At 37.9% G+C, this 22798-nt stretch overlaps 5 protein-coding genes across 5 annotated transcripts; 2 read left to right on the top strand and 3 right to left on the bottom strand.

Moving 5' to 3' along the window:
* Positions 1-273: 273 nt before the first annotated feature.
* GCK72_019177 (uncharacterized protein) lies at positions 274-1740 on the bottom strand (the record flags this gene model as incomplete). Its single annotated transcript, XM_003115833.2, has 6 exons — positions 274-321; positions 369-560; positions 607-924; positions 968-1186; positions 1235-1542; positions 1590-1740. The coding sequence occupies 6 exons, from the start codon at positions 1738-1740 to the stop codon at positions 274-276; spliced, it is 1236 nt and encodes a 411-aa protein (XP_003115881.2).
* Positions 1741-2820: 1080 nt separating this feature from the next.
* Positions 2821-4536, top strand: GCK72_019176 (uncharacterized protein; the record flags this gene model as incomplete). Its single annotated transcript, XM_003115472.2, has 5 exons — positions 2821-2976; positions 3219-3873; positions 3976-4082; positions 4127-4294; positions 4348-4536. The coding sequence occupies 5 exons, from the start codon at positions 2821-2823 to the stop codon at positions 4534-4536; spliced, it is 1275 nt and encodes a 424-aa protein (XP_003115520.2).
* Positions 4537-8722: 4186 nt separating this feature from the next.
* GCK72_019175 (uncharacterized protein) lies at positions 8723-9968 on the top strand (the record flags this gene model as incomplete). Its single annotated transcript, XM_003115741.2, has 4 exons — positions 8723-8806; positions 9123-9410; positions 9466-9722; positions 9869-9968. 4 exons carry the CDS (start codon positions 8723-8725, stop codon positions 9966-9968), a joined length of 729 nt encoding a protein of 242 aa, XP_003115789.2.
* A 1748-nt stretch (positions 9969-11716) lies between these two features.
* GCK72_019174 (uncharacterized protein) lies at positions 11717-15834 on the bottom strand (the record flags this gene model as incomplete). Its single annotated transcript, XM_003115595.2, has 7 exons — positions 11717-12145; positions 12773-12853; positions 12902-13014; positions 13110-13266; positions 13380-15343; positions 15470-15578; positions 15682-15834. The coding sequence occupies 7 exons, from the start codon at positions 15832-15834 to the stop codon at positions 11717-11719; spliced, it is 3006 nt and encodes a 1001-aa protein (XP_003115643.2).
* A 2936-nt stretch (positions 15835-18770) lies between these two features.
* On the bottom strand, positions 18771-21429 carry GCK72_019173 (uncharacterized protein; the record flags this gene model as incomplete). The annotated part of the gene is made up of 5 exons (XM_003115623.2): positions 18771-18875; positions 19124-19627; positions 19683-20213; positions 20389-20442; positions 21202-21429. 5 exons carry the CDS (start codon positions 21427-21429, stop codon positions 18771-18773), a joined length of 1422 nt encoding a protein of 473 aa, XP_003115671.1.
* Positions 21430-22798: the final 1369 nt, after the last annotated feature.

Here is a 22798-nt window from a genome sequence, read left to right as displayed (position 1 = left end):
ATTTTAATTACAATAAAAACACCTACAGTAAGCTAAAACGAACTGAGCAATAGAACGGCTTTCGTAGCAAAACATGTTTTATGGAGCTGTTCACCTCCCTTTGAAAAACGTTTTTTTCGGACGCAAATATCCCATTAAATCGTGTTCGTGAGTTTTAGAATTGAAAATTAAAAATTAAAATACAAATACAAATTGTCTTTATTTTGGAAGTCATGTCAAAAGACAAAAAATTTATTATATTGAAATTTTTTTTTAAGTTGATGTGTACTACTATTAATGACGGTGATCACTTTGAGATTTTGGAATCGGGTTGGCGTTGTTCTGCAAACAAGTTATCTATTATAGAGAAATTTCATATTTACACCTACATCTCCACGAAGCTCCAACGTATACATTGTAACATCGGGATCTTCTTCAACGGGTTTCGGTTCTTCTCTCTGATTCTCTTCAGATTCTGAATTCAAGATAACCGCCTTGTTCGAAGAGTGAGACGTGGTTGGAGTAGTTGTAGTTGGAGTTGAATGTTCGATGACTCCGTAGCGAGCATTGAACTTGAAAACCTGAAAAATTCTTATTTGAAAGAAATACAAAAAGAAAGAAACTAACTAGAATATCGTCACTCGTCGACATTTCTCCTGTCTCCAAATCTTTCCATTTCTCCACAACAACTCCATCTGCTCCTCGATATTTTCCAGATACAATAATTCTAGATCTATATGATTCCAAGTCTAGATATTCAATCTCATTCGAAGTTGTTGGCTCAGAAGGAGATGCATTTTTGTTTGGTGGTGAGCATGGCGATGGATGTTTTTCAGATTCGAATCCTCTCTCATTCAGTGCTTCCTTCTTAACAGCTGATTCATCAATCGGTCGATTTTTTAGTTCTTCGTGGTAAGATTTGGCAGCTTCACGAAGTTTATCGATCTGAAAAAAAAGTTTTTGACTTTGATCAAACATTAAGACAAACCTTATTTTCCATTTCTTCTTTGACTTCCTCTCCTACTACATCTTCCAGAATATCCACCAATTCCCACATGCAATCTCGTTCCAATAAACTATTCGATTGATTACGAAGTATTGAGCGGGAGGAAAAGTTGACAGCTCCATTATCCTTGGCTCGGAACTCGAACACACCAAAGTAGATCTTCGAATCTAATTGTCGGAAGAACGGATGATTGGAGTGAACCTGAAATAAAATATAATTTTTGTTTGCTCGTGAAATTGTTGAACTTACGAATCCTTGGCCCATATTCAGCAAATATAGTTTCTTATAGCAACCAAACGAATTTTTGGTCGTCAAATTTTGGATGAATTTCGGACAGAGCATGAATGCGCACACAATTTGGACGTTGCCATTCACCACTCTCGTAGGAGGGATTTTGCATATGTTGTGATCCGACGGGTTGATCTTTTGTAAGCATGTCAACTCTCTCTCATCAGCAACTTCTCCGGATCGATCCGTTGCATATACTGGTTTTGATTTAAACCAATCTCCAGGCTGGAATTCATCGTAGTTGATCGTTGGCATGATCATGCATCCTCCTGGAATAAAAACATTTGATAATTGTAATCATCGCTGAGTTACGAACCTCCAATTCTAATCCATGGACTGTAAGCGTAGATCTCACTTTGCCTCATCGAAGTTTTTGTTTCGTCTCCTTTCTTTTCGACGACGATTGAGACGATCGGGTACGTAGACTTCTTGGGCGGTGGGTATAGAAGATTTGTTTCCGATGACATAGTGAACCTGAAAATATCGTTTAGTTACTGTGAGATTTGGAGGAAAAAAGAAAGGATTTTTCGCTCAATGAAGAAAAAGAATGAGGCTGTTTTTATTTATCCAATTCAAAAATGTTTTCGAAAACTTTGTTTTTTAACAACTTTTGAGCGTTTAGGCGGAGGTCTCACAGCAATTTCGATTATGTCGCAAATGGAAATAGAACTGTTGCCCTTTATACAGCCAAAAACGGGATAGAAATCGATTTTTATTCGCACCGAGAATAACCTCATAACAATGAGCAAAACGCCACGTATACGCCAGCCACGTAAGAAAACAATACGTCACGAGGTCACTGAGGTCACGACAATTCATGCGAAACCGCTCTGATGATAAACTCCACGTTTCATGGTGAAACAAGGGGACATCTGTAACTTCCTCATGGACAACATATACATACTGCAGGTATGCTAAAATTAGGTTCTGCCTCTAGTTCTCTTTATCCTGATGTCTGTATTTTCTAACTCATTAAGCCCTGCTTATTTGCCTTCAACTAGTATTTGATCACTCTTATTCATGATGTTTTCGGTAGTGCAGATCTTTCAATTCTCGTGTAACATTGCACAATGACTAATTCGATGTCGGTATTTCCGAAAATCAAACAGTTGGTGAACCTCAGTCTTCCGTTTGTAAATTACACAAGCAGAGACCACAAAACAGACAGAAAACACAATTTGGATGGTTTATAAAGAAGAGAAAAATGAGAGAGAAGGAAACTTTTTGACCGCTGTTCTGTGATTTTACTTAGTTTCTTTAATGTTCAATTTTACGGAAGTTTTTTCGGTAGCCATTTCAAGATTTAGATTTCTATAGGGCTGGAGACGGGAAGCAATAGGAAATCTCTGCGTCCCTATTTGTCACGAAACGGTCTCATTTTCACCGATTCTGATGAATTCTACGAGAACTAGTTTTTGAAATCCAACTTGTGGAGTGTCTACTTCTACTCTCTCTCCTCAATCCTTTTTGATTTCAAACACAATTATATTCTTTTCGCACTCAGGTTCTCTTCATTTCCCACTTTTACACTCGGTCAACTACCCACAATGCTTTCAAAACCACCGAGTATTTTGGAAAATGGACAAGGATTGTTTGGTACTCATGTCACTTTAGAAGATATCAACTCATCCATAAGAGATCACATGAACACGGAAAGTCAACTTACTTCAGATAGTCAAATGGATGTTATTGGAGATGGAAACGTGAGTTCAACCGGTTCGGCGGGAATAAAGAACCGATGTTTGTGATATGAGAGGGAATGAAAAAGGATGAATAGGAAATGAGGTTTTGGGGGTACTGTATTATTCAGAGGTTTGTGGTTGACCACGGAAGAAAGTTGAATTGAATATTTCAATGTCAATGTCAATGATGTTTTGAAGATTTTTGACCCATATCTTCAGACAATCGAATCTTCCTATTTCCATCTCATCTCAATTATTTTCAGGGTTTCTCCTCTCGTGTCATTCTGATCACATGCAATTGGTCCATCCCATCTGAATCACTCCCGAAGAAAATTGTTCTCAAGATTGTGTCTTTTGTCCATATCAGAGAATTGGTAGAGAAAGCGATAAACGAGGGATATTTCAAACTATCGAAGGAGGACGAGACGAAAATGTCAGAAGAGTTTGAAAAATCAATTCAACTAATGCACAATCAGGAAATCAGATTTTATGAAACACTCAAGTCTGCAAACACGGATTCTCAACTGTTTCTAACTCCGAAAGTATACTTTTATCAGAAGTTTGATGATTATAATTCAACCAAAGGATTTATTGGAATGGAATATATCGAACGATCAGACATTAGACACACCTATGAAGTCTGTACACCAGAAGAAATTCAGCCTGTTCTACGGGCAATTGCTTCAATTCAAGCATTGTCTTTCTCGATTCCTGAAGAAGATTTCAAAAGAATTGAAGATGGATCAGTTTATATTCAAACAATGCATGGGATGATGGCTGAGGAAGGAATGAAAGGAATCTTTGAACACACTAAAAGAACTGATCCGGAGAGATTTGCAGAGAGAATAACTAGAATTCAGAATCATGGATCTAACCTCTTGAACTTGGAAAAGGCATTCGATTTGAACAGATTTCTTGGTAATTTTTGGGAATTTTCAATCAAATGGTTCTGTTTCTTTTTGAGGAAAATATTATTTCGTATCATATCTAAAAAAGTTGTTTTATAATCCAAGCATTCAGGAATCCCTCGAAATGTGTTAGTTCATGGGGACCTCTGGTCTGCTAACATTTTGTGGAGCTCAGGGGAAAACAACGTTTTTTCGGCTTGCAAAATTTTAGATTATCAGGTAGACAGAATTTGCAAGATACTGATACTACTATCATTTTTTAGATGACGCATACAGGGAACCCAGCTGAAGATTTGGTTCGGTTACTGTCTTCCACATTGTCAGGTTCTATTCGACAATCTCAGTGGGAGAATATTTTGGAACAGTTCTATGGATACTTTGTAGAAGCTCTCGGGGAAAGTCAGAAAGAGATTTCGTATACTTTGGAACAAGTGAGTCACTTATTTAATATAATACTTCGATTTAAAGCGTTGGCATCTTTCAGCTAAAACAATCGTATCGTTTGTTCTTCCCCATAGGAGGATTGGCTCTTCTTCCTTTATTCGGACCAGCTATCGACATGAAAATGAAGAGTATGGAGAAAGAGAAGGCTGCAGAACACCGTCAAGTGGTTGTAGAGAAACTCGAATGTTTATTAGATGATGTTGAAAAGTTCTATCTGGAATCTATTTAAAACTATTTCACATATTGTTATTCTTTTCAGTTTCGAACTAAAAATAAAAACTCAATTTCCTTTTCAATTGTTCCTATGTGAATACGCATATTGCAAAAGCGGGGGAGATTTAGTCTAAAAATACAAAATGCCATTTTTGTGATCACATTATTCTTGATTGTCTCCTATTCTCGTTTCCAAAATTAGCAAAAACTCTCTGACTCATTATCCTCTCTCCACTAAAATCTGAATGTTTCTCATGAATAATTCTTCTTTTCTTCTATTTCTTTTTCTCACATTCAGCCACTTATCCCCACTTTTTTCGACTTTTTCCTCCCAAATATTTTCTTGAATCTTGTTTACTTCTTTTTCTTCTTCTTCTTCCTCTCATCCTTTCCACTAATTGTAGTGCCTACTTTTAGTCGGTTCTTCCCATTTCATTTTCTTATCCAGCTTTACGATTTTTGTTTTTTTTCATCAGAAACAAGAACATGTGAAATTCTGTTTCGAGAATCTGAATACCTGAATAATTGATACTTTCGACTAGGAGCCGAGGAGTATGTATGTCTGTATGTACTCCTGTGATCATGGATTCTTACGGTATCGTCGAAATAAATAAACATTTCTTACGTGAGAATGCAGACTCGGTAGTAATTTTGGCCGGAGTCTGCATTTTGTGATGAGAAAAAATTTCGCACCTTTTTTGTGTTGATAATAACTCTTTCTATTTTTTCTACTGTACTTTTTCTGTAATCCGTCTTCCAATTTCTGGTTCCCATTCAAAATATTTACCAGCTTTCCCGTTTTCGCCGCCTGAAATTGGCAGGTACCGCTCGTAATTTCTCTGAATTATTTCGGCTAACGAAAAAAGGGAACGCCTTCTTATATTTTTGTGGTAGATGAAAAACAAGAGACACGGGCGGACACAAGTTGACCACCTCTTTTTTGTGTATCTGCCAATACGACTACTTCGTTTTTTTAGTCTCTGCTATACGACTCGTAATATACTTTTTTCAGAAGAAAAGAGGAGCTATATACGGAAATTGGAGAACCATTTTGGTCCTTTTCCCTTCTTTTTATTAGTTCCTCGTTATGTTTTTAGGTCATTGAAGTGAAGTTGGGAAATTGAATAGGTCAAAAGCAGCAGTACTTTGTTTAGAGAGAGGAGATGAGGAGCTTCGTGTTCGGTCGTGTTAACTCATAAGTTTCAGAAATCAAATACTTCAGAACACTTGAATACATCACTTTTTGTTTTTCAAATGACCCGAACTCTTTCATAAAATGATGTATTCATTCTCTTTTTCATCCATTTGAGCAATCAAAAAAATTCAAAAATAACTCTTCTGACGTCTTTCCGTTAACATATTATACAAATTGATGAACATGTCATATTTATAATTCCAATGATTTCAGGAAACCCTCCGAATAGAACTAAACCGTATATTGGATTAACCTTATATCAAACGATTAGTTGTAGTTTCCGAGGATTAGTGTTGATATAAAATGAAATGATTCAATTCTGAAATTTTGATTTAACGTGACTTTAATTCAATTTTGTTGGAGTCAGGAAATTGAGTTTCGTAGCCTTTCCGTATCAGAATTAGTCATATAAAAGCAATGTTCAGTCACTGGATTTATATTTTTGGTGGTTCGAATCTTGTTCTGAGCGACGCTTGCTTTATCGAAGTTCTGTCTGGAGATGGGTATCGAAGTACTAAAATTATAGTTGATTGGTTAGTCATCTTTCTGTAAACAAAAGGGAATATTGTAATCATTCAATAATATAACTAACAGAGATTCAATAATATAACTAACTATAATTTTGAAATAATTTGGATTGTTCCAGTGGAGTGAAGTTGAGAAAGCAATACGAGCTAATAAATAGCTAGTTTTGGTTTTTATTCCTGATGTTTTTGTTCCAAACTCTTCAGTTGAGTCTTCTTAATATTCTTAACCTCACGAGGTAGTCTCCATCAGTAAAAACCGTGATTCTGATGCTTCGATCTACTCAAAATCCATGTGCATCATCCTTCTCTGACACTAGCTCTATCTTTTCGGATTACCCATTCTTGGTAAGGGTGAAAAGAAAAAAGGAGAATATAGCATGATGATCCACCTACAATTTTGTCATAATACCTGATACCTGGTAAACAAGATATGAGATGATTAATAGAGATTAGCAATGAGTTGTAAAACTTTTTCGAAGCATGCTTCAATGAATTTCAATTCAAATCAAACTTTGTCAGTAATCACGTGTACTCCTGAATGTGATGATTTAACAGGCTCATCCTCTAGACATCATACATTAATTCGTAAGATGACTTATCAGTTTAATAGCAATCTCTGCATTCAAAAACAACTGACACCGCAACAATTTATCCGAATAGACCCCCAAAAATCCCAATATTTTTTGTCCCCCCACGTCATTCCATCGCCCTCTTCGTGCCTATTTTCTAGTCTCTCTGCTCCCCAGAATACCACGTCAACATCTTCATTTTCTCTATCTCTAACCATTTCTATACTTGTCTAATCCCTCTTTTCCTTTCTTTCTCCACCCCCTTTTTTCTATTCTCCTTCGCCTCGACGCCATCAAAAGAAGCAGAAGAGGAAGAGAGCTCTATGTGTGTATGTGTGCTCAATGAGCAACGAGAAGGACGACTACTTTTTCTGAAGCCCTCCCCTCCTTTCCATTCCATCCATCATCATTTCGCTTCTCCTTCATTTTCCATTTTCATTATCCTTCTCTCTTCCCATACAAACATGCCGGGTACATTTAGGGATTCTTCGAATAAGTATACTTTCATACTCTTTGTTCCAACATCTTTTTGAACCCAAAAGTTGCGCTCGTTGTGTTTTTCCAGTTTTGAGACAAATACATTTGAAAATTGTCTCAAAGTTTTGAGGTTTATACTAGTGCAATGTTGTATTTACAATCATACATTTGCCTCTATCATCCTGGTCCACCGCATATTTTTGAATCTGTCTGAAATGTCATTCACAATCCCAGACAATTACAAATATCAAAGTCCGTATGGGAATTGTCTGCATATTTGATGAACTTTCTCAAGGAGTTTCACACATCTTTTTCTCACCCAACTATCTCAAAATGATATCATATTTTCCACTGTTCTATATCATTCTGATAGTTTTTTCAACCCATTTTCAGATGAAACAATTCGAAAAACGTTTCATTTCCACCAGACCAATAACTTTTTGGATCGCCTTTCCACCTGCTTGGGCATGTTATGAATATGCGCCCAGTGTAACAACGAAATTATTTTGTTTTGATTAATAACGTGATCATTTTAATTTCAGGGGGATTCATAATTATCCAGCTTCTGATTTCCAGTCGAAACACATCATTTTTTATTCACATCTCCCAAAAACATGCACTTTCATATCTAGTCAGTGTGGACCAAGTCGAAAAAAATTACTAAACCTCAGCTTTGTTTTTCAGTTGATCTATTTTTCTGACAATAGTGATTTTCGAGTTTTCACTTCCAGAAATCGAATTTCCACTCCTCTTCCTCTTTTTTTCAAAATCTCTTTCCTTTTTGACGACCTTTTTTCTTGTCTCCACCAGTTTGACGAAGACGTCAAATGACGTCATCAGTGCTCTTCTGCTTCTCTAGCAAAACGACATACATACGTACGAGAATAGGAAAACGAATTCCCAATAAACATAAACGTCGTCTCAAATCTTCGTCCAATTTTCTCTTTTTTATCCGGGAGAAAAAGGGCCCTGAAGAAGGAAACGAACCAGAGATACTTCCTGATTTATTCTGACAATTTGACGAGACAAAGGTATTGCTTTTTGCGGCGAAAATTGCGTGCTTATTTTCTCGGCAAATATGATGGATTGAAGGAAAGGACATTCTGCAAAAATGCAGGAATTGTTATGACAAAATATAGAAATCCAATTGAGTTAATTGTGATTCTCTAATCCAACATTTTGTGTACAGAAAATTGGCTCCGTTAGAAGTTATTCTAGTCAAAATATTTGTATTAGGATGGGATTCTGCTTCAGACACGTAAATAGTCCAATAATTTGAATTTCTTCAATCTATTTCAATTCTTGTTTTCTCTAGATTTGAAAATTACTCTGACCATGGCTTGATTTTTTTCCTGAATTTCTCAACCTTCCCACGATTTTCTTATTACAATTCCCCTTATTTTCTCACCAAATTCATTTTCAGATCCGCATGACATGACCGGATTTCGTCTGGGTAGCAACAAAAAGGAGAAGCTGTCTCCACCGGGGACAGCCAAACCTTCTGCGCTGGTCGACGAGGTTAGTTTCGGGAGATACAAATCAAACTGATACAAATTCTTCAAAAATTATTTCCTCTTCAGAAAAACTTGTTTTCTTTGGTATAAGGATTCATTACTTTTTATCCCATATCATAATCAAAAACTTCAAAAAAGCTAAGCTTCGAGAGTGTAGGAGGTGTAGGATTTCATTTATGTCCGTTGTTTTCTGATCACAGGATTTTTTACGAACGACGCACTTCAGGCTAATCTTCAAACATTGTGTGACTAGATAATTCCAAAACATACGGATCAAAGACATTCAAAGATCACTCAAAATTCAATTAACTCTTCTTCAGGTAAGCGCACCTCGCAACTTTGGAATCAAGAACTATCTCCATCAATTCTACGTGACTCCAACTGGTGATGATGTTGAAGGCGGAGCAATGGGCGGTCCAATGAGCGGAGGAGCATGGTACTTGTTACCACCACCACCTGCTCAGAGGAGAGGTCTTCTGATCTGTCGTATCTGTACAATCATCGGATTGCTGTTCCTGATCGCTGGAGCAGTCACAATTTGTATCGGATACACTTGGAAGGAGGAGCGTAACATCGAACAATCCATCGAACGCTTCGTTCTTTTCCAGGTAATCGAAATCTAGAATTATTGAACTAAGTCTAACCATCTTGAATGCCTTTCAGGACGAGAACGGTGGTCTCTATGTTCCACGTGACAAACTAGAGATAATCCTTCAAGATCCGATGCGTCTGTGGAAGTCAGTCGGATTCGGACTGTTCACATTGGGAAGTCTTCTTCTAGCCTTCTCATTGGCCATTCCAACAGCGGCTGCTATGGTCGGAACCACTCGTTTCGCTGCTTTTGCATCACCGGATAATTCTCCAAATGAGCCGCCCGTTCGAGTGTTCCCTCACTCTTCCAACGTCACCGGAATGAGCAGGTTTGTCTCATTTTTTTTGAGATTCTGTCAGATTTTTTGAAGGTCCTGACACGATGGGTTACTGTAACTAAGGTCCAGTCGTGTCGAGACCCGTTTTACGAGCTTCTTCAACTCTTTTCTCATCCAAGTGTATTTTAATTTTTCAGCGGGCCAGTTCCAGTGATGGAGGAGATTGCAAAGGTGCAACCATCTGAAAAGAGGTCTCCAACTGTAACAACAGATCTTCTCGACCAGGAAGTGCATTGAGAAAAAGGATTGCTCTGCTCCTTCTTCTCCGTTTAATCGTGAAACAACAAATAATCCAAAAAATTCTGTTCTGACGTAGCAAAAATCAATAACACTTATTCTCCAACTCTATTTTCCCTTTCTGTTGTAACTTCTCCCACTTTTTTATTTTCTTTTCGAACACACACACACAAAAGACGAGAGAGCACGAGAATCGAGAGACACTGCAGAGAAAACAAGAAAACGTTTTCTCCCTTTTTTATTTAATCAAATCTTCTTTTTATTACAGTAACACACACACACAAACCACTTGATGAAACACGCACACACACCACCACCACCACCGTTTTTCTTTTATTTCTGGTTTTTTTGGAATTTCAATTTTTGAGAAAATGAGAATAAAAGAGTTGTGAATTGAAGATGTTCAGATTTACAGTCTTCTGGAAAACCAAAAGTATAAAATGCCATGTTTTATTGGTTGTTTCTCATTGTCGCCGGCAACAACACGAACATGAATGTTACAAATTCTCAGTAATTATTTCGGAAAAATCCCAAAAATACAGGGAAGTACTCAAACATAAATGAATAGGGAGGACTGATGGAAAAAGTGAATAAATAGAAAATGAGTAGTAGGAGAAGATTAGAGAATGATTCTTTTTTCTGAAAGGGTTCGTAGTTGAGTTGGGTTGGGAACATGACAATTAGGTAATCGGAACAGAACAAAAATTTAGTGGAAAAGTATTAAATATAAAACGTGGAGAGAGAGAAGGATTATTTGTTCAGAAAATAGGTTGAAACGCTCCGAGATGGAAAACGGTTACAGGGGATGATTGGATGTACGAAGATCATGTTTCAGTTCAGTTGGGGGTTTTTTGAGAGTTTCAGGAATTTCCTCCAGAAAAATTGGAGATATTATGGTATGGTATGATTCAAGAAATTTATGGAATTTGCATGGATGCCGGGCAACATGACGGGTTTGATGACGGGACATTAGTTGACGACGTTTAGATCTGAAAACAAAATAATTAGAACTGGAACAACTAGAAATGATGAAGTGTGTTACTTTTATAAAAAAAACTATAAGGCAGCGCACATTTAGGTAATGCCGAGAATTTTGAAATACTCTAAAAAGTTAGTGGACCTAAAATTAAGAAGAAAGGATTTTTTTCACAAGTTCCACCATCTGAAACAGCGAATCTGAACTGCGCTCTGCTCCATCTGCGTACTTTTCTAAATTCGAAAAATAAAGAGAATAAGAAGAATAATAGAGAAGGAATGAATGATCGTCAAGATATGAAAAATGAATGAGAGTTAATTTCAGCGTAGAATTATGAATGAATTAACCTGAAAATTAGTCAGTGTATTCAATAAAATTTTACATAAGTAAGACTGATTGTGATGAAGATAGTATATTAGTATACTTTGGATATGAGAATCCAAAAGATTCCAACTTTACTTATTTCAAAATTTGTCGATTTCTTGAAGGTCCACCAACGATTGATTCTTTTTTTTTCAGGAAAGAAATATTGAACATGCAAAGAAGAAAAGAGTAATAATGAAATCACCGATAAAAAGGGAGAAAGCAGTTCCAGAAATTAAAATAAATACATAGATAAACTGAGAAATTCAGATTCACTGTTTCACCATCACCAGTATAGCAACAAAAAAGGCCCGCAAGAAAGTGTGTACTAACCACCACCAACATTAAATAAAGATACTAAACAATATCTAGATACACATACAGTAACCATCATTTGATTGAGATGATCTTACTTCAATTTCGGCCCGACACCAAGCTTCACATCTTCTTCTCTTATTTCAAACCATCTCGAATCCGTTTTCGTTCTCATCAGTTTTCTGATTCGTTCTCTATAGGTTGGTTTTTGAACAGGAGCCGGTGACGTCATCTGATTAGTAGGTGTGACACGTGGCATGATGGAAGAAGCAGAGGAATACTGAGATGACGTAGCACCCTCAGAGGGTACAACTTGTGTAAGATAGTATCGAAGAAGTGGAGAAGAATTCTGGTTTGTGACGATTTGAGCAGTGGCAAGAGGACGATGATGTGATGATTTCATGGCAAGAAGATTATTTCCGACGTCTTCAAGAGATGGGGCTACTAGTCCAGATCTTCCCACTATAGGAGGATGAGGTCTAGCGAAATGAACCTGTCGAGGAGGCGGTCCAGATGGCTCTAGCTGGAAATCACGACAACTAGGTAACTGAACTAAAGAAAAGCAACCAAAGCACGACAGAGCATAACAGCAGGCAGGCGAAAATACAACACGCAGGGAATAGAAAATGAAGAGTTAGATCCGTTTTAAATTGGTGGAAGGGGAGTTCGGCTCAATGTTTTTTGAGGGAAAAGTCGAGAAGCCGGAAAATGGGTCAATCCGATTCAATCGTGCAAGCAGAGGATATCCACGCCATCCAATAGTTCCTATCCACCTCGGCAAAAATGATATCTAGGAAAAATGAAAAACAAAATTGCAAAGCGAACTGGAAAAAAGTTAGATCGAAGAAAAGAAGAGTTTGTTAGTGAACAGGATGGAAAAAGATTCCGAATATGCTTAAAAATGAAAATCATTGCCAGCAAGTTGTAGAATCATTCTGGGATTCGCGATCTTCAGGAAGATAGAAAAGGGGAAAGAATAGAGCACGCAAATGATAGAAAATAGAAAAACAATCGCACTCATTTTTGTTTGTTTCGAAAAGAAACAAGCACACAGACAGACAGTTCAGATTTCGGAAAACGAAAAAATCAGAAAAGTTGGCTTTCGACATTTTATTATTAAAACAAAAAGTCAGCCGAAAATCTTGCTCACCCTTGGCATTTTAGCCGTTGGCTCTCCAGGATTGGTCATTTGGGAAGCACTTCGTTTTACGGTTGCTGCCGACGTCAGAGTCTGTAAGTTTAGAGAATAGCCCCACCTTCTAAAGAAAATTGAACTTACATGTTGGAGATGAGTAATTCCCTTGAAGAAGTCCGGCTCCTGGATCAAATGCCGTTTTTCGCCCGCAGCTGCATTTGCAGATTGGAGAAGGGTCTTCTTGTCGATAAGAATCACTGAAAATTGGAGAATTTTAATCAATGTTCAGAATGAGGGCTTAAAATTGAGAAGGTATTGGACTTTCGATCCGAAACCATGTTTACAAACTCACTAGCTCTTAGAATCTTCTCCTCGTCCACTCCAGTTTGAGGCCTTCTCGATAACCTTCTCAAGTTGAATGCACTTTTTGGAAGTATTCTTCGTACGGCACGTCGACATATCGTTGTGTAGAAAACGACGGCTGGCTTAGTGGCTGGGGTGATCTTTTTCTGAAAGGAGTAGAACTCTAAGTCTTCAGGAACGTTTTAGGCGAATACGATTTGTCATTATAGACAAACCTGAAACATCACTACCCTAGATCCAACTTTTATTGAGATCCTACCTTTTGGGGTCCCGCAGATTGAGCAGGAGTAGCCGGATTCTGTTGAGTTTGCTGTTGAATCTGTTGTTGCTGTGCCATGACATGCATTGCAAAGTTTCTATTCAACTGAATGAATTGTTCCTGAGTGATCTGTCCACGTGCCAACGCCTCCTTTGCAACAGACAACAAATTCTGTTTACTTACAGTTCCAGTACCACCACTTCCATTTCTGAACGTGAGAAGTTGAGCAGCGGCTCTTTGTTGTGGTGTCTGATTGGCCAATCCAGTAGGCGTAGCTGGTTTCTGTTGCTGTTGCTGAAGTACGGGAGGTTTATCGTTTCCATTGGATCCTGGTGCGGCTCCTGGTTGATCCAAGACTGGTGGTCGTGTCTTATCGAATCTCTCAAGTTCGTGTTTCTGATCAAGTCCAGCGAACTTCTTCCATTTAACCCAACACGTCGAACACAGCACTTTCTTCTCAACGCCTCCCCATTGATACCAATTGATTCCGTCAAGAGTTCCGCAGTTTTCACAGGGAACCTCGGATCGTACGAGATTTTGGGAAGTGTTGAATGGCTGAATCGAAGCAGCGATAGCTTTGTTGAAGGGTGGAATGTAGATGTTGGTGAATTTCTCATCCGATGCATTGGCTGATGGCTTATTCTTTTTACGATCAGTGTATCGGTTGGATGCTTTCATAAGATAATAATACTCGACAATATCTCTAGTAGACTTCCATGGAAGATAGTCCGCTCTGATTTCACTGAAATCTTTTCCGCACTTATCCAATGCGTCTTCGAACAAATTCATCTCAGGTGTTGACCATTCCTCCAGTTGATCTCTGCACAAAATTGGTCCTCCGAGAGTTTTCGTTTGCAATCCAGAGACATCATCGACCTGGCAAGGATACGCTTCTCTAGAAGCAACTGGTACAAGATATTTGACAGCTTGACCAACATCATAGTTAGCCTGATGAAGAATTGCATGAGCGTGGAGGATAGTAACATCTCTGGAAGCGAATGAAGCAGCCAACTGAAGAGTTGGAAGCTTTGGAGCTGATGCTCCATCAATAGCACGAGCGAAAAGACCAACAGATCTGGCGACAATCAAATACTGATCAATATCTCGGTCGACAAGATCGTGATATGGATGCCAGACAGGAACTTCTCGAGAATCTGACGTTTTTGGTTTTTCCGTCTGAAGAGCTTCATTTTCATTGGATTCGATCTTGATTTCGTCGTCCACTTCCTTCTTTTCCTTCTCTTCTGGCATTTCTTCATCCTCATCAATTCTCAATTGATCTCTTCCATTTTCGAAATCTTCATCTTCTTTCTCTTGTTGTATCCTCGCCTCTTCTTCTTCTTTCTTTACTTTTTCAGCCAACTCTTTCGCCTCCTTTTCAGCTTTCTCTTTAGCTTCTCGCTCCTCTGGTTCCATCCAGTCATCTACAACTGCCTGATACTTTTCTCCAACCCTAATCGCTCCTTTATCAGCCAGCAATGTCTGTGCAGTAGGATCATAAACAAGAGAATGATAGAATGTATCTTCATGTGGCAAATAGTTCTCCGCCTCTTCACAATCTCCCAATAACACAACTCGGCACTTTCCACGTATTAAAGTAGCTGGAAGAATTTCAGACTGCCTCGTCATAAAAATTTCGTGTTGTCGTAGTCGTAGTCTCTGATCAGGTGTCAATTTTTCAATTCCCAGAGGAAGTCCTCCATCACCCCAATCGATCAATTTTGTGGATTCTGATTCTGCTTTTTCTTTCAGTTTACTGTCATCTGATGTATTTTCTGGAGCATCTTCAGAGCTTGTACGTCCTTGATTGATTGGTGCAGGAGCAACACCTTCCTCTTGATCGATTTTCGGTGGACCATCATCCTCGGGATCCTCTTCTTTTATCTCTTCTGGTGGTGATCCGTTGGCCACAATAAATCCTTTTGTGGTGAAATTTTCCGGTTTCTTCTTATCAACTTCGTAATCTTAAAATAGATAAATTTATAAAAGTGTTCAAAGTTTCAGTTTGAGCTTCAATTTTCACTGAAAATGTGAAGCTAAACATTTTAAATCACAAAAGTATTCTAGACAAACAGTAACTTTCAACTTACAATTATCGAACCTCCTCTGTGCTTGATCGGCAATTTTCAGAAGGTGTTGTGGAATATCTCTCCTCCGAAGATAGATGACACACCGGGCGTCTACACTTCCTTTTTCTGTCTGAAATTTTGGCATTTTCAAATTAAATCATCACAAAACAGGGAGTTAATTATATCTCACTATAATTTCCTCTATATATTCAGTTAACTTTATAAATGCTCACCTTGACAAGCTCATCAATTTTTCGGATCTGAAATGGCGCATCGGTTGCAGAGGGATCGTCGAAATACACAAAATCTCCGACGGCATAAGTGACTCGAGTTGTTGCAGTCGCAGTGGGTGTCGCAGTTGTTGTTGCCGTCGTCGGTGTTGTCATATTCAAATGTGATACAGTAGTAATAAAAGAATGATGGAATTGAGACGAATGTTGATACGAAGAAGCGGGTTGTTATGCTTACTACCCGTTAAAGCTCTGAAAAATAAACGAAAATAGATTTGAATTGTGATACAAATAGAAGAAGGAACAGAAAATCATTGGGAGAAACTGTGAACAGGACTCAGATAGACTGAAGTGAGTAAGGGAGTTCTAACATTTTTGGATCTGATTTCACTGATTCAAACTGTTTTGTGAAATTGAACGTTAACACAACAGATAGAACTATGAAGAATAGTTTCTAAACTTGTGTCATCAATATTACCTGTAACACGTTTTTTAACGAGCTTGTCGCTATAGTTACAAATTAAAACTTCTAACAGTAACAAGGGGATGTGAATAAAAGACTTCTGCACTTTTTCCAGCAGGCGAAATTCTAGAAAAAAGACAACATATTAAAAAAATTTTGAAAAAACTCCCTGTTGGATTCCTAATAAAAGGACATGGAAGGGATCTTCATAGAGCTGGAATCTTAAGAAGTTCACTGTCCTTTTCAAATGAATACAGTCAGGTAAAACGCGCTCCATTGCGAATACTGTCACCCATTCGAACCTTAAAAAGTGCGCGGTCCACATATTGGTTGCTAGGGCGATGAATGAAGAAAATTAATTTTCAACTGTTTCAGATTGGATTCAAGTTCAGATGTTTTTGACAAGCGCTAAATTTGAAATTGGGACTTCGGAAAACGAACAAAAAAGCTGTGTCAGGGCGGGAAAGAAGGAGTCGAAGGATTAACATAGTGGGCGATTGGGGGAGAGTCAGACAAGGCAGAGACAATGAAAAAGACAGTAAAGGAGCGAAGAGACGCAGACATGGCAACGAACGTCCAGCAGTAAGCAGCAGGCGTAAGCAGCCAGAGGAGGAGGCGAAGAGGGGGGTCATTGGGAAAGAACTGGGGGAAAAAAGAGTATAGAGAATCGAGAGAAAGAGAGCAATGAGGTAGGGAAGGACACGTTGGAAGGGAGAGTAGGAGGAAGAAATGACTGCGCAGTAACCTGGGTGAAAGAAAAGAAATGAGACGGATAAATGGGATAAAAGAAGCAGATGGGTAAGATGGGAAGGATGATTATCTGAACAGGTGATACTGTCTTTGTTGGAAGGCTCGAACGGTTAAATGAAGAATTGGAGACGGTATTTCATACCCAAATTTATGTTTATAGTTTGATAGGGGAACTGATGAAATCATTATTAGATGATGTACCTTACAATTTATATCGAAACGGCTTATTTTCAATTCACTGTCTCGACTCAACACTAGAAATACCGATTCAAAACTATGCGCACTGATCAAAACTACTCATGAGCATAAAGATCGGCGCAACAATCTTTCTATTGACCAAACTTGTGAAATTCTGTGAATGCCCTTATCAATATCTTTCTTTCCACAAGACTTTTTATTTCAGAAACATCGCAATTCGAAAACTGCGAATAGAACAAAAAAATGGTGACGGTGTCAATATTCAAATGAACATAAGGGAACACACACCACACACATCGACTTGTTTGAAAGAGTGATGAGAAGAGTGTTTTAAGAAGTGAGAGACGCAGAGAAAGAAGAGTAATTCTGCATTAGTCGTCCCCATATGTGAACAAGGACGGCAGGAATATTTATTATATCGAGGTTGGAGAATTGGTAAACTAGGAAAGCGAGTATGATAGAAGCCAAATGAATATATACGGAACCAGATGGTTGAGCCAAACGAAAACGTTTCTTAGAAAAACTCTTTATAGCAAGATGTCACAGAAAATTCTGCTAATTATACATTTCAGCTACTCATGTCATTTTCGTGACGAAAAAAAGATTGAAAAATCTTTTTTCATTTGAGGATACTGTAGGTTACCGGCAATTAATAAAAACATTTCCCACTTCTCACAGCAAATTCTTTAATTTCTGGACTTTTATGAGAACGAAAAGGTACAAAAAACAACATAATTCTAGACATAGAACACATTTGCTGAAAAATTATTTTTAATTCAAAAAAAATCATCTATGCTAGAATTGCAATGTAAACTATAATATCCTTTATGAAATGAGAAAGTAATTCACTCGAAAACACGCTCCGAATTCTGCGAATAAACTCTAAACTTTATACTATCTCGCTTTCTTTTCTTCCTAGTACTTTTTTTGAAAAAATAAACAAAAAATACTGCTTCAATGTTCGTGCAAACTACAACAAGCGTTGAACAACAATTCATCAGAATCATCTCCCAATTTCTCACTATCTGAAACTTGAGTCCTACAAGTATAAAAATATGAGACGATCTGTCCACAATAAATACGAAAATTATTTGAAAAAAGATTTGGGGGATTCGATTATATTCATTAGATGACAACAAATTCGGGGGAAATTTTTTTTGAATGAAAAATTCAAGAAAAGTAGAGGGGTCGAAACAATATCGTAAAAAGTAGGGAAAAACAAGGAACATCAACTAACAACTACAAAAATCGTATCAAATCTCACCGAAAAATCAGCTAGAAATGACCGAATATCTTACTAAATTAAATTTTTAAAAGAGAGAAAGTGAATGACGATTGGAACAAGTGAACACATAAATTTGTGATATTTTTTAGGATCAGGGAGTATTATTGGGGGATATTGATTGATTTTTGATCGAAGTTGAGAAAATAAACGGATTAACAAAGCAACTTAAAGCACCGTGGGATGTATAAAATGAGGAGAAAAGAAACTGAAAATTAAGAACAGAAATAACCAGAAAAAAAGAAGAAACAAGATAGAGTCTAGGATACTACAGGTTAGTTTCGGTTGTCAAAAATGTTAAAAACCAGAAAGATATCATCAGAATCTCGAGAGTAACTATTGGAAAAATACTGATTTTGGGGAGGAGGAATTGGGTTAAAAGCAGAAAAAAATCTGAATTTAATCGTCCTTGTACTTGTCGGCTCCAGCGAACTCGTTCTTGTTGGCCGTCTTGGTGTATTTGGACAACGAGTACATCGAGTACTGACTCTCACCAGTGATTTCCTGAAAGAAGAACTGTTTTAATGATTCCTTGTGTCTATAAAACGCAAAAAAGGGGGATTCCAAATCTTTTCCGATTTCGAGTTGTGCTCAGAAATTGGACACTCAGAAATTGGAAAAGATTTGGAATCCCCCTTTGGAGAATGTAATGTCTAGTTAGTTCTCGTCGAGTTAAATAGATATAAAAATATCAAATGATTGAAGTCGTGAGGCTGACATTGCCTTCATCAGTTTTTTTTCAAATTGATTACCTTCTGAATAGTCAAAAACGGTGGCATAGCCCCATCTGGCAATGGAGTTCCCTTTGGAACGGTAGTATAAGTCTCCAAGAAAATCAGATGATTTCCGTTGGCTTGTGGTGGCAATGGATCCGAGTAGATGTCCATATTGAAATACATGTTTCCATACATGAAGCATCTTCTCTTCTTGAAAATTGATGCTCTGCTCTTGTCTTTCATGTTGACGTAAGTGTTGTAATCTCTTGTGAGAACATTCATACGAGTCTCAATCGAATCTCCAGATTCTTTGAAATATTCACGAGACGTCAGTGTGAAAGTCGAGCGTCCTTTCTGGGTACGACGACGGAAGCGATGTTGAATGTTGGATTCATCGGAGAGCAAGTAGAAGTGCTCGATTTCGAACTCTTCGAATTTTCCGAAATTTGCCCAATCCACAGCTTCTACAAGCCACTTTCGTTTCTTCGAATCCTTGGCGAGGCGATCTCCAGAGCGGATTCCAGTACGATCACAGACAACCTGAAAATATAAGGTTTAATTGAAAACCCTCTTCAATTTTCTTTTTCTAACAAACCTGAATCAACTTGTTGACTTTATCGTCAAAGTTCGAAGTATTCTTATTATCGATAATATCCATATATGGATGCCCAATCCAGACAGATCGAGTACGTTTATCCAGCTCCATTGCATGTCCAATTCCCTCACTTCTCGTTGCATTGTTAGCAAGTGTATAATACTTCTCAGCTCCGTCAGCTGCAGTTACCAAATGAGCGATTTGATCGTAACGGGAGCATCGAAGATCGAACTCTTCATAATGCAAATCTTTGAGCATTTGAGACCAATCCTCTGGAGAAGAGTAGGCAGATGGATCCATACAACCACGGTCACAGATAACAAGAACGTTTCGATCCTTGATAGCGGATGCTTGATTGAAGAAAGTGTTCTCGATTTGATGCATTGTGGCGAGAAGATCACGTTGGAAGATGTATGACTGCTGGGCATCGAGTTCCGAAAATTTGACACGTCCTCCGAGAAGTATGGTTGCTGTCTCCGGAACAGTGAACACTTTCCACCCGAGATTCTCGAAGAATGTAGCAAGACGGACCTGGAAGACTTTCAATAGTTTTGCTATATTTATTTGTTGTTTTCTGGAACACCTATCATTCTTCAAAACAATAACATTTGCTCGTTGAGAAAAACAAAAAACGGCTAAAAATCTTTGAAAACACTCCAAATCAAAGAACAGTGAACCTGTCAGATCTCTGGAAGAGGTCACAAACCTGAGCTGTTGTTTTTCCTCCACATGGTCCTCCGGTCAACACGATTTTGTAGACCTGAAAGAATCAAAATATATATTTTCAATCTCCCCTAGAATTGTATGTTCCTATTGCTTTCCCTCATTTCCGTTGTACTAATCTACCGTACTTCCTTATCTGCGCCGGAAAATCGGAGATTGTCAGTCATCGAAAAAGGAGTCACGTGTGTCTATTATCGGCACACCTACCTACCGAAAAATGACGGAAAACACAGAAATCAAATAATTATAATCATTTTTCCGTCATTGGTGTTTCGGTAATCAAAAAAAAGTGTTTACGACCATATAAATTGATATACATCTATCACCTCTCCGTGTCGAAAATGACATAACTCTAGTTTATGAGATAGAATGAAACAAAAAGACGGAGATCAATTGAAAAAAAAAGATAGTTTTCAACTCGAAACCAACGGGAACACGAGTGAACTGAATGAACTTGATCCAGTTTCTATTTGAAACACGGCAAAGATTTGGCTCTTGCGATTATGGTAGTAAGGTTTTTATTAAGCGAATTTGTGATTTATTTGCTATTCTATTGATATGGTTCATACTTTGTAATGCATTTGTTCAAGGGTTCGTAACGTCGCAATTGATACTCTGGAGGAATCTTGAAACTTCGCTATAAAATTAGATTTCGCACATTCAAAATATAGCTTTTTAGAATGAATTTTGAATAGCAAATCTGATGGGTCTTTTTCTTCAATGATAGCTGTACGAGTTTTGCGTTTTTAGCTTCAAGACTATGATTTTCGGGTGATAAACTGTGATCAAGGCGGACCTTTCTCTCCAGAGACATCGACCGACTGCACGTGGTTTTCACAGGTGATGTTCGGTACTTTCGGTGATGATTTTGTGGATAAATAGGTGACGGGCGACGGGAGGAAGAAGCTGAAGCAGCAGTAGCAGAGGATAGAGATTGGGTTGGTGGAATCATTGACCCAGTTGGAGGCGACGCCACCATTGGCTGGACCGGTTGGGCTGGTCCGGCGGTACGAGCTGGCGGCATTCTGTAGGCAGATTTAAGAGACTTTTATAGAAAGAGAAAGAAATGAATGGAGAATCGAAGAAAGAGCACAACAAGGAAGGTCCAATGAATGAAAAGCGATAAAAACAAGAAAAAGAAATAATTAGCGGAAAGACGTTCTAACGGAGAGATGATAGGCTTTTTGTCAGATTTTTGTCATCAGACAATGATAATCCTAAAGGAAGCCTTTGAATGATGAGAAAAATAAAACATGAATCACAGAAAGAACTGCGAGGAAAAGAAGAAGCAGAAAGAGAAAAGGTGGGAAGGAAAAACATGATGACACATCTTCCGTAAGAACATAATAGCTAAGACAGTAATAAAGGAGTTCAATAATGAACGGTTAAGATATCTCAATATGATTTTCTGGATTATTTGAGTCAAGTCTAGACGGAAAAAAGAAACAACTAACACTGTTAGCTCTTAAAATCTCCTTTACAAACTTGATTAGTATTGAAAACTTTCTGACATAAAATAATCCAATATCCGAAAATCAGCTCAACTATGGAATGTGCATACAAATTAATGTGCCCGCGCACACAACACAAAATGAAAATTGCCTCCAGGCAATACAATTTTTTAAGAAAAAAGGAGTCGGCGGATCAACATATAAACAACAACTTGAGATCAAAAGTTATCAAATGTCAGGTGAAAACAGGAATAAGAAGAAACTATTCTCAATCTAGGATCAACTCGATAGAAAAAAGAAGAAAGGTATAACCGGGAGGAGTGAAAAGAAAAAAGACAGCTGCTTTCGCCAATCGTTCGAAGCGGAAAGAAGAAGAAATGAAGTGAAGAAAACTAAAACTTTCGTATGAGATCAGATCCAGAGAAAAGAAAACCCGGGCCGGGCGATGACGTGATCGATCTTGGGCCAAAATGAAGAAATTTGTGGGAAAATATCAAAGCAATAATATCATACTTCTTGTTAGATTTTTGACTTCAGACACACAAAAAAATCAGAACCAGAAAGCTTTTGCAGAATTTGAGTAAGAAAACTTGTTGTAATACTTTCGAAAAGCGGGCCGGTTCACATTTTGACCTATTCCTTACAAAAATTTCTACGGAAACCGGCTCAACTGACAAAAAAATATTACGTGACTCTATCAAATGAAACATGATTCTGAATAGTGTGAATTAGCTTAGCCAGGTGAATGAGCTTTCCAAAAAAAAGAAGAAAAAGTAAGATCAAAACTCAATTGTGAACCATTGAACGAATTGAATGTAATCGAGTTGTGGCATTGAGTATGTATTAGATGACTTGGCACAGTGCCAAATCTTTACACAGAACAAATAGGACAGATGAGAAGATTGACCTCATAGCTGTTCACACTACACACATATAATATGA

Source organism: Caenorhabditis remanei, chromosome V (assembly GCF_010183535.1).
Source record: "Caenorhabditis remanei strain PX506 chromosome V, whole genome shotgun sequence".
Classification (NCBI taxonomy): domain Eukaryota; kingdom Metazoa; phylum Nematoda; class Chromadorea; order Rhabditida; family Rhabditidae; genus Caenorhabditis; species Caenorhabditis remanei.
This window is presented reverse-complemented; position numbering and strand designations above follow the sequence as displayed.